This window comes from Moschus berezovskii, chromosome 20 (assembly GCF_049115385.1).
Source record: "Moschus berezovskii isolate FMDL1 chromosome 20, NW_MosBer_1.0, whole genome shotgun sequence".
NCBI classification, from domain to species: Eukaryota; Metazoa; Chordata; class Mammalia; order Artiodactyla; family Moschidae; genus Moschus; species Moschus berezovskii.
In genome coordinates, this window is record NC_142479.1 from 21418285 (window position 1) to 21434549 (window position 16265).

General features: G+C 44.0%; 1 protein-coding gene across 1 annotated transcript in view; it reads right to left on the reverse strand.

Annotated features, from left to right (window-relative positions):
• Window positions 1-1944: 1944 nt before the first annotated feature.
• Window positions 1945-16265, reverse strand: part of TEX14 (testis expressed 14, intercellular bridge forming factor) — a 103530-nt gene continuing 89209 nt past the window's right edge. Inside the window, exons 25-32 of the mRNA XM_088828629.1 lie at window positions 15614-15710; window positions 14238-14312; window positions 10939-11016; window positions 9890-9989; window positions 5977-6069; window positions 3990-4099; window positions 2724-2775; window positions 1945-2303 (exon numbers count right to left, since the gene is read on the reverse strand). Coding sequence (XP_088684755.1) covers window positions 2267-2303; window positions 2724-2775; window positions 3990-4099; window positions 5977-6069; window positions 9890-9989; window positions 10939-11016; window positions 14238-14312; window positions 15614-15710 — 642 coding nt within the window. The 3' untranslated portion in view covers window positions 1945-2266. The remainder of the gene's footprint in view (window positions 2304-2723; window positions 2776-3989; window positions 4100-5976; window positions 6070-9889; window positions 9990-10938; window positions 11017-14237; window positions 14313-15613; window positions 15711-16265) is intronic.

Genomic DNA, 16265 nt, shown 5'->3' on the forward strand with positions numbered 1-16265 from the left:
CCCAGGGATCGAACCCAGGTCTCCCGCATTGGAGGCAGACGCTTTAACCTCTGAGCCACCACAGTTGGGGTTAAGTCAACTGTTAACTGGTGACAGGAAGTGAGGAATAAGTTTGCAATAATAGCTGGTGAGAGTAGGAAAAGCAGCGTACTAAAGAAATACAATGAGAGTGCCATGTGTAGGAAAAGTACCAAGTACATAAAATACCTGGCATATAATAGGTGCTCCATAACTAATAAACAACAATTACCAACATTATTACTGTTAATGGCCGATATCATGCAGTCACTGGCCAGACAGTAAGTCTACTCTGCAGACAAGATTACAAACCACATCAGGGCAAGTTTGTGTAGGACTTGTAGCCTTTATGAATACTAATAGATAACGCTCACCTTTTATCACGATATGTCTGCTATTAGTTCTCACATTTTTATATATGTTGGTTTTATCTCAATATATAAAATTTTTTGAGAGGAAGTACTGCATATGACCAAGTCTCTGTATTCCTCAAAGTTTCTTACATCTAGCATTATTTGTAAAGTAATTTGTCTTGGTTTTCCTCCGATTACAATGGGAAGCAACTGTTTCCTTGCTTTTAAATGGTCATATTAACTTGTACCTTCCTGTTTCACTTGTGTAGGGTAAAATTTGAGGGCGCTAAGAACTGTATTGAATATGACCATCCACAATAGGAACTATCCAGTTTTCGCAAACAAAAGATCTACTACTTACAAATAAAATGTTAGCAGGCTAGCACTGTACAAGAGACTAAATTAGAGAAAATACTGCGATCTTTCTTACCATAGTTTCATTTTTCTGAGACACTAAGGATGTGAGGTATACAAACCGAAATATAGAGATGTTTGATCACTTAAAGAGTTCAAAATATCTTGGGCTTTTATTCCTACCTATACTTTTATCATGTAAGTCAATTATAGCTGGAATGGGAATATGGCAATCCTGGCAAAGAGGAGGGCAACATTTCTATAATAAAACTCGGATGGGGTCCCTGGTGGTCCAATGATTAAGAATCCACCTTGCAATGGAGGGGACGCAGGTTTGATCCCTGGTCAGGGAACTAGGACCCCACATGCTGAGGCGCTACTAAGCCTGTGCCCACAAATGCTGAGCCCACATGCTCTGGAGCCCGTGCTCTGCAACAAGAGAGCCCGTGGGCACAATAAAAGATCCCACATGACAAAACAAAAATCCCATGGGACGCAACTAAGACCCGACGCAAATAAATAAATAAAACTTTAAAAAAAAAAAAGCATGGATGACTGGTGCCCATTTGTACGAAAGTTTGTGGTTGCTGTTTAGTTGCTAAGTTGTATCCAACTCTTTTGTGACCCCATGGACTGTAGCCTGCCAGGCTCCTCTGTCCATGGGATTTTCCAGACAAGAATACTGGAGTGGGTTGCCATTTCCTCCTTCAGGGGGTATTCTCAACCCAGGGATGGAACCTGAATCTCCTGCAGTGGCAGGCAGATTCTTTACCACTGAGCCACCTGAGAAGCCCATGATGGGTGGTAGCAATAGTTAATTATTTGTCAAATTTTATAACAGAAATTAAAACTTCTTTGGGTGGCAGTTCCTTTCTCAATAACTAATATAGAAATATATCTTACAGGGCTTCCCTGGTGGCTCAGTGGTAAAGAACCTGTCTGCCAGTGCAGGAGGCATAGCTTTGATCCCTGGTCCAAGAAGATCCCACGTGCTGTGGAGCAACTAAGCCCGTGGGCCACAACTATTGAGCCCACACGACTAGAGCCCATGCTCTACAAGGGAAGCCACCACAGGGAGAAATCTACGCACTGGAAAGTAGTCCCCACTCACCACAGCTAGGGGAAGCCCGCAGCAACGAAGACCAAGCAGAGCCAGAAGTAAATAAATAAATAAACAGGATTTTTAAAGAAGAAATATATCTTACAAGTGAAATCTAAATGGTATTAAAAGGAAACGTTTTATTAGATAACATGAATTTAAACTTTTTGAAAATCTGTATCAAAAAAAACCAAATGCCATTCGGGGCACAATGAGAAAGTTTTACAATCAAAACACCTTTTGCTTTTCAGAAATCTGACTGAAAACAAATGGTTAAATGTGCTGCAAACAAACAAGCCATTCTGTCTATAGTGGAAGCTGAACAAAGTGTGAGCTACAGACCCACTGCCCTAATGGTGACTGCAGCAGATGAGGGAAGAAGGAAGCTCACGAGCAGGACACTCAAACTCAGGCCAGGAGTCCACCTAGAGTCCATTTCCAGTCAGTCTGACAAGTCACTCTGATCCAACACGATTATCCTGAACAAAAAAAGGGAGTTTTGAGTTGGTGTGTATGCTTTTTAAAGACACAAACAACAGACTCTTTCTATTCAACTGAATTCAAGGGAAAGAAACTTCGATCTTTATCATCAAAAGAGCTTATGATAAACTAGTGTATCATGGAAATGCAAAATGACTGCAAAGCAAGTGACAGCAGCATCCTCTGTACTCCCTCCACCTAAAACCTTCCTGTGCTGACTACCAATTATGTAATCGAAGTTGGCATTTGTTTCCCCTTCTATTTTAATTAATTATAAACATTAGCATTTCAAAACTGAGCAACTCTGAATTCAAGTCTTTGTTATTAATGTTTATTTAGATACCGGTAAATGTTTAAAGTCTGTTCAGGTTGTCTATAAACAGTGGACTCTGACTTACAAACATCTGGTATCTCATTACCTGGATGGTTCAGACCAACCCAGTCGCTTCCAAAAACAGGGTTTTAGTTCCTCTTGATGAAATATAGGAGGAAGAAAAAACAACTTGATTATTCTCTGGATCAAAGGATGCCAGCGTTCAGAATTCCCACTAGTACTCTCTCCAGTTTAGGGTGGACTGTTTCACCTCCAACAATTGTTTGCTTCTACAGAGATGAAATATGTCTAAAAACAATTACTAGGCTTCCACTCCTAATATCCTACAGCTCACTGTCATATCAACAGACACCAATAATGCCAATTTCACAGGGTCCCTGCATCATGTTCTCAGTGAATTCAGTACTGGCTAAACGCTCACACAGTCAGGGTCCTGGAGGAAACAGAATGTACCCCAGGCCCTTTCATGAAGTGCCTGCTTACAGAGGTGTTAGAGTTAAGGGCGCAAACAAGGGATGGCAAAGCATCCAGTGACCAGCAGCAGTGGGAAGCCTTGTCACCCCTAAGTCTGAAGGGACTAGGGGAGAGCAGCGGTAGAGCAGGACAGTTACTGGAACCCAGTGCAAGCCAGAAGTGGAAGGATGGGACAGAAGCTGTGGAGGGACACCATTTCCACACACACACAAGGTGCAGAGGCAGGCAGGCAGGCAAGTAACAGCCAGCTACTCGTCAGCCCTCTGATCTGCTAGGGCCTCTCACTGGCCAACAGGGAGCTGGCTGACTAGCAAGCCCAGCAGATTCAGTTCACACAGATCAGGAAGAGAATGAGAATGGACTGGGGAAGGGATGAAAGAGGTACCAGGTGATGTGAAAGAATTAATGACCATAACTTCCTGAGTAGGAGGATCTTAAACGTAGGAAGGTACCATTTGTGGATGGTCCCGTAAAGCTCCATCAAAAGTTTTGAAATTAAGGTTAATTTATACTTCTCACATTACTTGCAGGCACCACTTAAATTCCACAATTTATGATTTCTTATTGGATTCTTATTTAGCCTCTCCGGGAGATAAATTTAGAATTCTTTTGAAGATACATTAGGAACAAAACATCTTTCCAGACAGTATATATGGATGATGAGAGTAGCTGAAGACTTGATTTAGAAATAAAATTGGATGTCGTTACTGTTTTGTGATGAAGACATAATTGGCAATTAATAGAAAACCTGGGCTGAACTATAGGGGGAAAGTGTAGGAGGGCTGTATACAGCATCTGGGAAACATTTCTAAATAACTCGGATGCTCACTGAAGGCTAGGGACTCCGGGTTACATTATAATGACCATCCATTCATACCTTCTTCAGAAATCCCTAAAAAGCTCTCCGATTTCCTTCTCTCTGGCTTCATGCTTTCTTCCCCTTTCCTCTTCTTTTCACCAACTTCTTGATCTTTGCTGCTTGCCTCCCTTCAATGACAATGATTTTGGTCATTAAATCATGTGCACAATGGCCAGAGGGAGAAGACTGTGCTCCCAAGGAAATATAGCAATAGCTAGCACTAACTGTGTGGGTTCCCTATGTGTTCAAGTGCTGTAATGTATATTAACTCATTGAATTCTCATCACAACTATGTAAAGTAGTTGAGTGGTGAGAAAACTGAGGTACAAAGAAGTTGAACTACATGCCCAGTACGTCCTAGAGCTGAGGTCAACCCAGAAAGTCTGACTCAGGACTCTGCTCTCAACCACTAGGCTATATTGTCTCAAAGGAAACAAACATTACCACTAGGCTATTGTCTAAAAGGAAACAAACATTTCACTTATGTTGTAACTGATGTCCTTTTTACAACCACATATATTTTATTTCCTTATCTTCATTTCCTGAAACTTTCAAGTGAAATATCTAACTGCAGTATCTAACAACTGAAGACCACATCTGTCAGACTAGTAAGCAGAAACCATCTCCCCCACTCAGCTCTAAGCTCCCTAAGGGCAGAGATCTCCTATGGCTCTGCACCTCAAGTGCTCAGAACAGATGATGGCAGAATCAAACTGATATGGTGTAGGGACTTTTCTTGCTTTCACTTGGTGGATATTCAAAATAAAATATGCAAAGTGAGAGAGAAAGTAAAGCCAGCTAGGATGAAAAGGATTTTTTTCTTCCTAACCTCTTATCACTAATAGAATCGCAGGCTCTAAAGTTGGAGGAGGTTATCTCTTACCTCCATTCAAATGCCCTGGACCAGAGTCATCCAGCTTATGCCTGGGTGGGAGGAGCTGCTGTTAAAGTAAAGGCAGCTATTTTCTCTTTCAGATTGCTGTGGCTACTAGAAAACTTGTCCTTTATTGAATAAAAGTCTTTTACTCTGCAGTTTCTAGTCAGTAGCTCTGTCCTTTGGGGCTGACCCTCTTCACTTTACAGTATTTCAGGTTGCCTCCCCAGCAACTTCAGCTGTTTTCATATGACAAGGTTTCCAGACATCTAGCTGTTCTGTGGCTACCATCTTCTGTCTGTGACTGTCCCTTTTAAAATATGACATCCCACCAGGAGCCCCACAGTGAACCAGAGTTCGAGGAGTTCTAGGAGTCCTCTAGCCAGTCTGAGAAATCACCTTGACCTGGACAATACATTTTCTGCCTGTTCAGTGTTACTGCAGCATAGACCTTTTTAGCAACCATCTCAAACTGAGGTCTCAGGGGGTCCCTGTCCATATCTTCTTCAAGGAGAATGTCTTGAATTCTTACCATGTCTCAAAATGCATGTTAAATGCTGGGCGTATAAAAATAAGACGTATTTCCCATCTTCAATGAAATTACAGTTGAGTACGTGCTTCTGGTCAAAAAATTCTCTATTAGTTCAACCCTCTCACATTCAATACTTTTGGATCCAAATGCTCACCTGCATCTTGCAGAGAAATTTAACATTTCCACCTGTCAAGATCATTTTGAATACACAGTCTATTGCCCATCAAATTAGCATTCATCCTTAGACTGTGTTATCTAAAAATTTGACAAGCATGCCTTTTCTGACTTAATTCAAATGACCGATGAAAATGCTGAAGGTGACAGGGCCAAGATACAGCAATTTTAGAGGCCTCTCTGTCCTGATTTCAATCTGCTAGTCAGCATTGTGAGCACGGCAGGGGGCTGGAGGGAGAGGGGCAGGCAGGAGTTGGGGCTGGCTTGTCTACAGTGACGTAATACCCTGCCAGACATTAATTCTCCAAGAAGTCGATGTACTTTTTTAAAAACTAACAATAAAATCTATTAAAAAAAAATGAAACTAAAATCTAGTCCCCCTTCCTGAGAAAGAAGGAAAGGATGCCCTGGTGGAGAATAAGAACCTTGCCGGGCCCTTGGGCAGATCCGGTAGCTGCGTGCTGTCCTCGGCGGGCTGCAGCCATCTCTCCAGGTCCTCATCGAGTGTAGAGTGAGCTCTGCCCAAGGCAAATGAAGAGAATGAGCCGGCGACCACTCCCCCTCTCCCCTGACAAGGAGGCACGCCCTCTAAAGTGGGAAAGGCCCTTCACACTGCACACATGAGAAAATGAACGCTCGGCAAGCCCGTACCTGAGCTGTGGAGGTCACTGAGAGCCCTAAATGCGCACCAGGACCCTCCTTCAGCCTCCTGACAAAAAGCCTCAGCCCCGGGACTTCCCTGTCACCGGGACAGTGGCTGTGCCACCTACCTGCCTCAGCCTGATCTTAGACCTTCAGCCTCCAGAACAGTGAGAAATAAATTTCTGTTGTTTGTAAGCTCACAAAGGCTTCCCAGGTGGAACTAGTGGTAAAGAACCCACATGCCAATGCCAGAGACGTAAGAGACATGGGTTTGATCCCTGGGTCGGGAGGATCTCATGGAGGAAGGCATGGCAACCCAGTCCAGTACTCTTGCCTGGAAAATCCCACGGACAGAGGAGCCTGGGGGACTACAGTCCATAGGGTTGCAGAGTCGGACACGACTGAAGCAACTTAGCATGCACGCACACGAATAAGTACATACACAGAAAAGAATCCACCTGCCAATGCAGGGGACACAGTTTTGATCCCTGGTCTGAGAAGATCCCATATGCCACAGAGCAACTAAACCCATGCACCTCAACTACTGAAGCCCACACACCTGAACCTGTGCTCCACAACAAGAGAAGCCATGGCAATAAGAAGCCTGAGCAAAGAAGAGTAGCTCCTGCTCCCGCAATTAGAGAAAGCCCGTGCACACAGCAATGAACATCCAGTGCAGCTAAAAATAAATTAATTTTTTTAAAAAAGCCTCAGCACCCACAATATCACTGCTTCCCAAAGTGCGATACTAAACTCTGTCTCAATTCTAGGTCATTACGTCAACTTCCACCTGGGGCTAGAACTGCACACTCATTCCCGCAACTTTTCCAGATTAAGAACTGCCTCTGAGGCTACAGGATGAGGATAATGTGTTTTCAGAGGCCTGAAAAGTCCCAACTGTCTGAAAAAAATATCTGCCACTCTGGCTTGGTGCAGGACTGAGATGACTGAGCAGCTGTGGCCATCTACCTGCGGCCAGCACAGCCAGCCCTTTGGGAAAAGGAAGAGGCAATGATAACAGTAGCTAACTTTTGATCATGTGCAAAGCAGTTTGTATTTAAAACTGAATGTAACTCAGCCTTCTTGGGATACTCTTCTTTTGCCTTAAAGGCATAGATTTTTACTGAAGATGCACTGGGGAGATGGAAGGAATGGAGTTACATCATACATCACAGACAAAAGCCTGCCTCCTCCTTTGCCTCTTTGTCTTCTCTGTCTCCCCACTCAATAAAACCCTCTCCCTCCTTCCTCTCAGGTCCCAGGGCTCTAGTCTCCTCATAAGACCTTCCGACCAAGGTCTCTCTCTTTTCCTTCTTTGTAAAGAATAGTTCAGCCCTTGAAGAGTGTGACAGAAACGGGATTCACTACCCAAAAGTTGTTCATAACCCTCTCCTCCCCTACCTTCCTCTTCTATAGCAGCTGAAAGCTAAAAACTCAATTTCCAGTCTCCCTGGCAACCAAGGGTGGCCATGTGTCCTATTTGGCCAAGAAGATATAAGTAGACATCTGCTGAAAAGTGCTTCTAGGAAAATTTTTTGCTTTCCAGATAAACAAGCACAGGGTGGGCTAGACTCTTGCCCTACTCTCTTATTTCTGCCTGGAATGGGCACAGAAGCCACCTTGTCTAAAAGCTGACAAGTCTGAAAACAAAAGCCAACCTGCTATGTCTGGCAGAGCAGAAAGATCAAAAGAGCCTAAGTCTCCAGAGGCATCACTGATTCTACACCAGCCAAGCCCTGCCAACCGCTGGTGAGACAAACTCATCTAAACAGGAGTGGTATTTTTAAGTGTATTTTTCTGTCTGCAGCTGAAAGTATTCTGCATGGCTTCCCCAGGTATCTGCTGGGCCAGGAGGAGGTTGAGGCAAGTGGTGTTAAGTGTAGATTCACAGCCTCTCTTCCTTTAAAATGTAAATATTCTGTTCATCAAAATATGGATTTTATTTTTTTTCATTAGTATTGATTTTTACAAATACGGCATTAAAATAGTACTTTCCTGACTTCTGAGTTTTTTGGTGCCCCCTTCAATTTTGTGCCCACGGAGGGTGTCGCCTTCACCTCCCCCCAGTCCTTGCCCTGAGTTTGGGACAAAGTTTGACAACTTGGACAAAGCTAGAGAAGTTGAGCTGAGGTGGTTTACCTTGCAATGCAGGTCCAAGGAGAGCTCCAAGTCAAGAACACAATCGGGTCCCTTGAGGGAAGCTTGTGTTTTTAGACTGAACTGTCTGGATCACTGCCCCCATCTTTTCTTATTTGGCTAGGAAGACCTAAACATTCTCTTTAACTAAATGTTTTGAAAGAAACTGAAACCTATGTTTGCCTCACAAAATGAAGTAAAAACCAAAACAAAAAACAACTTGACGAGGAAAAAAAAACAAATAATCCTATTTTAAAATTGGGCAATTTCTCCAAAAAAGATACACAAATGGCCATCTACATTCAAAAAGATGCTCAACACCACTAATCATTAGAGAAATGCAAATCAAAACCACCACAAGATATCACCTCATACCCATTAGGATGGCTACTAACAACAACAACAAAAACAACAGAAAATAAAGCAATTATTCTCCAATTAAAAATAAATTATAAAAAAGATAAGTATTGGTAAGGATGTGGAGAAACTGGAACCCTTTTGCACTGTTTGTGGGAATGTAAAATGGAGCAGCTGCTGCAGAAAACAGGATGGCATTTCCTCAAAAAAATTAAAATAGACTTAACATATGATCCAGCAATACCACTCCTGCATACATATATCCAAAAGAAATGAAATCAGGGCGTCTTAAAAAGATATTTGTATACTCACATTCACAGCAGCATTACTCACGACAGTGAAAAGGTGGAAGCAACCTAGTGTCCACCAGCAGATGAATGGATAAACAAAATGTGATACACACACACACCCTCTCAATGGAATTCAGTCTTAAGAAGAAAGGAAATTCTGACATGCTACACAGATGAACCTTGAGGACATTGAGCTAAGTGAAATAAGCCAGTGACATGACAACGACGACGGCTGATTTCACCTACAGGAGGTATCAAGAGTGGTCAAACTCAGAGAAAGAGAGTAGAACTGTGGTTGCTAGGGAATGGGGAGGAGGAAATGCGGAGTTGTTGTTTAATGGGTACAGAGTTTCAGTTTTGCAGGATGAAAAAGATCAATTGCACAACAATGTGAATATACTTGCTGCTGCTGCTGCTGCTGCTGCTGCGTCACTTCAGCCGTGTCCGACTCTGTGTGACCCCATAGACAGAAGCCCACCAGGGTCCCCCGTCCCTGGGATTCTCCAGGCAAGAACACTGGAGTGGGTTGCCATTTCCTTCTCCAATGTGTGAAAGTGAAAAGTGAAAGTGAAAAGTGAAAGTGAAGTCGCTCAGTCGTGTCCGACCCTTAGCGACCCCACAAACTGCAGCCTACCAGGCTCCTCCATCCATGGGATTTTCTAGGCAAGAGTACTGGAGTGGCTTGCCATTGTTAGCAGTATTGAATTGTACACTTAAAATGTTTATGCTGTGTGTATTTTATCACAATTAAAAACTTGGTTAAAAAAAAAAAAACTTTTAGGAATAAGGGCTATAAGGATAACATGAAAAAAAGTCCCTTTTTTCCTTATTTGTCAATATCAGAAGAAAAACTAACATAAATTAACACTACAGTTTTCTAAACCCTTAAAAAAAATCCAGCTTTTTCTGTTACCTCTCTGTGTTCTCCTCTAGATCCTGGGTTTCTTTGGTCCAAAACATACTGCTGTCTTCTTTATTACTGAGAGTTTCTTGTTCTTCTAAATGCCTTTGATCTAGAAACAGTTGAAGAGCAAAAAAAGTTTTTTTGAGAAAACCTGCCTTAAAATGGACTGCAAAAAATGAAGGCTAATCAGTGCACCCTGAAGTCTGCAAAGCACAAGTTCCCCTCTGCCCAGAAGAGCAGGGGGCCAGGTGGCAACCTGCAGGGTGTCCATATCCACAGCAGCTGCTTCGGAGGTCTGGGGAGCTCTCTGCCTGGTGAAACTGCAGGAAATCGTGCCTGTGCCAAGGCTCAAGAGAGTCAGAGGAAAGAAATGGCACATAAAATAGGCCGCAAGAGACCCAGAAAACAAGTTGTACAGATTTATTTCGGGGGACCACCCTCTTCCCACTTGTTAGATGTTTCCATAGTGAAGCCAGGGAAGGAATTTGGGTGGGGAAGGGTAGAGCCCTTTAGTGTATGCCAGGCATTTTACATATGCTTTCCCATTTCATCCTGCCAGAAGTTCTATGAGAGGAAGGAGATACTTGCTAAGTATCTTACAACGTAGCAGGCACTGTGCATGAGCACCATCAGGTGGAGTTACCATTCTCGTCTGACAAATGAGGACACCTGAGGCTCAGGGATATAAAACAGTTTGTCAGACCAAAACAAGCCATGGAGTCAGAACTGAAGTGGAGTGTGCCTGACTTCAAAGTCCACACCCCCCAGGTGTACCACTATGCTGCCAAGGACAGTTACAGCAAAACCTGGTGAAAACATCGGCGTGTGCTCAGCCATATCCAATTCTTTGCAACTCCGTGGACTGCAGCCTGCCAGGCTCCTCTGTCCATGGGACTCTCCAGGCAAGAATGCTAGAGTAGGTTGCCATTTCCTCCTCCAGCGTATCTTCTTGACTCAGGGATCGAACCAACAACTTCTGTGTCCCCTGCATTGGCAGGTGGATTCTTTACCACTGAGCCACCTGAGCAGCCCGAAAAAGATCTGAGGATCTGGCTTACCATTTGCAGCGCTACCCAGGTGACTTGCTGTGCTCTCATCCAAGGCTGTGGGTGAGACCTGCTGCCGCTTCAGGTGCTCTGTCACAACAGAAAACAGATCTGCACGTCACGTCATCCTCTGGGGTAGCAGCTCTCAAAGAGTAGCTCTCAGACGCACAGCCTCAGTATCAACTGAGAACTTGTTATATATGCAGATTCTCAGGCCTCACCTCAGACTTACTGAATCAGAAACTCTGGAGGTGTGGATGTTTTACCGAGCCCTCCAGATGAGTCTGATGCCTGAAGGCACTTGAGAACCACTGTATTCAATCCCACGTAACACTAAATATAAACGTAGAAATGACGATCATGATAGGTAGCACTTGCAGAGCAGGTACTATTTCCAATTTGTATACATTAATTCAAGATTCCTTCCTGCATGCATGCTCAATCCTGTCTGACTCTGTGTGACCCCATGGACTATAGCCCGCCAGGCTCTTCTGTCCATGGAATTTTCCAGACAAGGATACTAGAGTGGGTTGCCATTTCCAACTCCAAGGGATCCTCCCAACACAGGACGTCTACCTACATTGACAGGCGGGTTCTTTACCACTAGCATCACCAATCTCCTTAACTCAAGATTAATATCTTCAGTTAATCTTCACAACAACCCTATGAGATTGATCATATTACTGTTATTCCTGTTTGACAGATGAGCAAATTAAGGTTAAAAAAAGGAAAAGGTATCACAAAAGGGAGGGGATATATTTATACCTATGGCTGATTCATGTTGAGGTTTGACAGAAAACAACAAAATTCTGTAAAGCAATTATACTTCAATTAAAAAATAAATTAAAAAAAGAAAGGTAAAGGAATTAGATGGTAATGTGATAGAACTGGGATTTGAGTACAGGCAGTCTAATTCTAAGGTTTACACTCTTAATCTCTATTTTATATACTCTTGCAAAGAATATAATTTACAATTCCTAAAGAACTGACCACTAGACCAAGACAAGCATCTCCTAAATTCAGTATACTGCTTCACAAGTGTTAGGTCCTCCCTTTCCTCAAAGTGTTCCCCAGAGCCCAGCAGAGAGACAGCTGGGAGGCCGCACAGATGGGCCCCCAGGCTCACTGGCCCTGCTGTGTGCGGGCACAAGTCTCTCTCTTCTAGCAGGTCAGGAAGCAAGCCCTACCTGGCAGCTTCTGGGCACTAAGGGGCCCCATAAAGCTCATGTAATATAATCTGAAACTTAAAAATCCATCGTTATCCTTGTTAAAGTAGTCCTTGCTGATCTAACAGGATTCTAAAGGACCCCCTGCTTGAGGCCCTGGACAGAAGCCTGGAGCTTTGCATAAGTGCCCTTCAAAGGAGCAGGTGTCTGCTGCAAGTCACTCCCCACAGCTCTCCTGAGAGGAAATGATGACAATGATGATAAGCAATAATCAGGTAGGCACACCCATTATTAGGAGAAACTACTCAGGTGCCCTCTGCCCCTTATCTTTCTGGAAAATTACCAGCCCATCTCAAAGTATAAGACATCGCCTAGAAACCTGGCCCAGAAAATTACCATTGGTGAAATGAGGGAGAGTTTCTGCAGAGCACACTGGGGTACAGCAGTGCCAAGAGCCTGGGGCCCAGGTGGAAGCCTGTGACAGCTGCCAAGATGGGCAGGTTCCACATGCGGACAGCAGACAGAGAGCAGGATCCAGAGGAAGGGCATCACTGAGGTCACACTGCAAAGAAGCCTACAAGTCCCATCCTCACCCATGACCAGAAACCAGACGGCACTGAGAGCAGGACATGTGGGGGTGACCGCTCCTCTCACCAGCAGCAGTTCCATTATCAAATAAAGGAGAGCAACTGGAGAGGAAGAATTTGCAATGGTGCCGTAGTGGGTTCCAGAGGACGAAAGCTGGAGTAGGCCGAGAGCCTGAGAGCCTGCCCCTACAGCCCTGTGACCCGTACAGCCCTGCAGCACTGGCGGAGGGCTGTGGTGAGGCAACAAGGGCCTATGACTGCAGAAAGAGAAAGAAACCAGGGAAGGTTCTGGCAGATCTGACCACCTTCACCCAAGTTCACAAGGCCAATAGCCGGGGGTTAGAGGTTGGGCAGCCTAGACCACATCTGTCCACTGACTCAGATCAGGTAAGGCCTCACTCACCTCTCTCTTCCTGATGAGACACCAGACCTCAGAGACCCTGAAAACCAAGAGATGCCCCTCAGGAGACCCCCTACTGGTCCTATACCAAGAACTGGACCATCAGAGGCCTGATGAGATGTACCCTCTGAGAGTGAGGGGCTGGTCAGTTAGGCTGTCAAGCAGAGAGCAGTCAGTCCTCCCTGCCTGGGGAAACAAAACTCCTGGTCCAAACACTTCTACCACCTGCACCATTTACTCCAGCAGCAGCTCAGCTGGGCAGGGCCCATGGATCAGCTGCAACTAACATTGAGCGGATGCCCCTCAGCCTCTGCCTCAAATGAAAAATTCTGGTCTCATTAGATCTTGTGCCACTGACTTCCCTGCTCTCAGGAAAGGGATTCTTCCACAATGCCAATACCTTAAAATCTCCTGCTAATGGCAGAATGGAAAGCACAGGATGTTTTGGCCCGAGATGCCAGAATTCAGTAGCGCTGAAGTATAGCTCGGAGAAGGCAATGGCAGGCCACTCCAGTACTCTTGCCTGGAGAATCCCATGGACGGAGGAGCCTGGTGGGCTGCAGTCCATGGGGTCGCTACAAGTCAGACATGACTGAGCGACTTCACTTTCACTTTTCATTTTCACACATTGGAGAAGGAAATGGCAACCCACTCCAGTGTTCTTGCCTGGAGAATCCCAGGGATGGGGGAGCCTGGTGGGCTGCTGTCTCTGGGGTCGCGCAGAGTCGGACACGACTGAAGTGACTTAGCAGCAGCAGCAGCAGAAGTATAGCTAGTTTGGTTCAAAAGGGAGGTGAGAATTCCTTTAATAAAAGAAGTTCATCATGATAAACCACTTGGATGTTGTTATTCCCTCTTAGAATCACTACCGTAGACCCTTAAGGAACAACACGACCACAGACACAGGCCACATATGCTGGCCAGGCTTTAGTAGTAGCCTGTGATTCATGGGGTCGCGGAGAGTCAGACACGACTGAGCGACTGAACTGAACTGAGGCCTATCATTGGAAAACTGCCCCCTCCTGAATTTTGTCCATCCAGTCAGACCTTCACAGGGCCTCCTGTACTAGTGCTCACACCTGAAACAAAGAACCATATGTGATCCGTGGCCACAACAACCAGGGCCATGAAGGACATTCTGCATTGTGCATGCCTTACCAATTTCGTCAAGCAGCTCCTGAGATGGTGGTGGTAGCTCATTGATGTGATGCTGCGAGATGGCTTCTACGAGTTCTTAAGAAAGATAAAGGGAAAGTGACTGAACACCTTCCTGGACCTGAACTAGACTTGCTAGGCTTCCATACGGATTTGACTTAGAATTCCTCAATGATGAAATAAGCTAAGACAAGGAGAAATTCTCTTACGTGAACAGTCCTATTGAGATTTCATCTGTCAATGGCTTTACTCTCCCTTTTCCTCTAAACCCTCTCCTACCTCCCTGCTCACCTCAGTACCACTTGATCTGTGGCCCTCTCCAAGGATACTTGGGGTAGGTGAGGTATAAATTCTTACTAAAAGGCCAGGGGTCCAATTTGGACCAAGGCTGCTGGAGGAATAAAGAAGCTCTAGACCCGTCAAAATGAATAAAACACAAAGTGGGAGTCTTTCTGAGTAGATTACCCAGCCAGGGGATATGGGAGACCATACTTTGGACCTTCACCTAAGGGATCAATTATAACAGTAACCAAGACCCCTCAGTACAGTTTGAAATAACTCTATCCCCTTGAGGGAAATTCTAAGGCTTATACTAAAGAAACAAGACAACAAGATTAGTGGAGCAAAGGCCTCAAGAGCTGTTAAAACACTCAGACCCTTTGATCTGAAAATTGTCTTCTAAGACTCTATCCTGAAGAAAGACCAGAGGTTCAGATAAAGATTTCTGTGTAAAGAGCAAAAATTAGAAAACAACATAAATCTTCAATATGAAAGCAAGGTTAGGTAACATATGTAGAATGGGCTAGTATGCAGTCATCTTATACTTATGAATAATTTTTACTGTCAAATGGAAATTCTAAGATATATCATTGAAGAACAAGAAGCAGCCAGAGCTGATATACTATATTTAGCTATGCTAAATATATATATATATGGAGGGATATAGTTCTCAAAACATAAAAAAGATATGTACCAAAATAGTACAACAGGTTAAAAAATCATGGTAGAATAGTGGTAGTTTTCTCTTTTAAGTTTTTTGAAAAAAATTATTTGGCTGCACCAAATCTTAGTTTCAGCATGTGGGATATTTAGCTGCTGCCTGCAAACACTCAGTTATGACATACGGCATCTAGTTCCCTGACCAGGGATTGAACCTGGGCCCCCTACATTAGGAGCGTCTTAGCTACTGGACCACCAGGGAAGTCCCTTAAGCTCTTCTTTAATCTCTAACTTTTTTATAACAAGTATGTTTAATTTGTATAGTAGGGGGAAATTAGCAGTTTTGTTTAAACCTACTATGGCATCAAAGATGAGATGAAGGCTCTCTTAAATAGGCTTACTAATTATGAGCTTATATTTTAATACTAAACACAGGGTACCTTTCGGCAGGCTCCTTCTCTGAGTGGCATGGCATGATGCGTCAGGTGCCTTAGCAACGCTGGAGGAACCAGCCCCAGTAAAGGTAGGCAATCTTTTCTATAAATAAGACATAAACGTGGTAATTTACACACACATTATTAAGCTAAAAAGGCCTGTTAAGCTCAGTCATTTCCAAAATTAAGCTTGTGTATCATTCATGGAAGAAGCCACTTGTTTTGTTGACTGAGTCAAACTCATTCAAATGTCACCTTCTCTTGAAAGCTTCCCACTCTTCTCTGCCTCCACAGCACTGTTTTCACTGAAAACTCTGTGTTACATCATGCCAGTCCTTCTCACTAGGCTCTGAGCTCCTTCAGGGCAGGGACTTTTTTACTCACTTTTGGATGCCTATTAGATGGCCTGGCATAGTGCCTGGCCCTTACAACTTGCCCTATTGACAGTGCATTGAACAAAAGCATATAATTCTTAAATTCCCTACTTCAGAATGAGACTCTTTGTGAGTCAAACGCCCAAAGAAGATGAGAGTGGTTTTTTTCATTGAGGGCCAAACAAGTAATCAATCTGCCTACAGAATGGTCTGTTTGTTGTTTAATCACTAAGTCATGTCCAACTCTTTTGCAAACCCATGGACTGTAGCACGCCAGGCTTCTC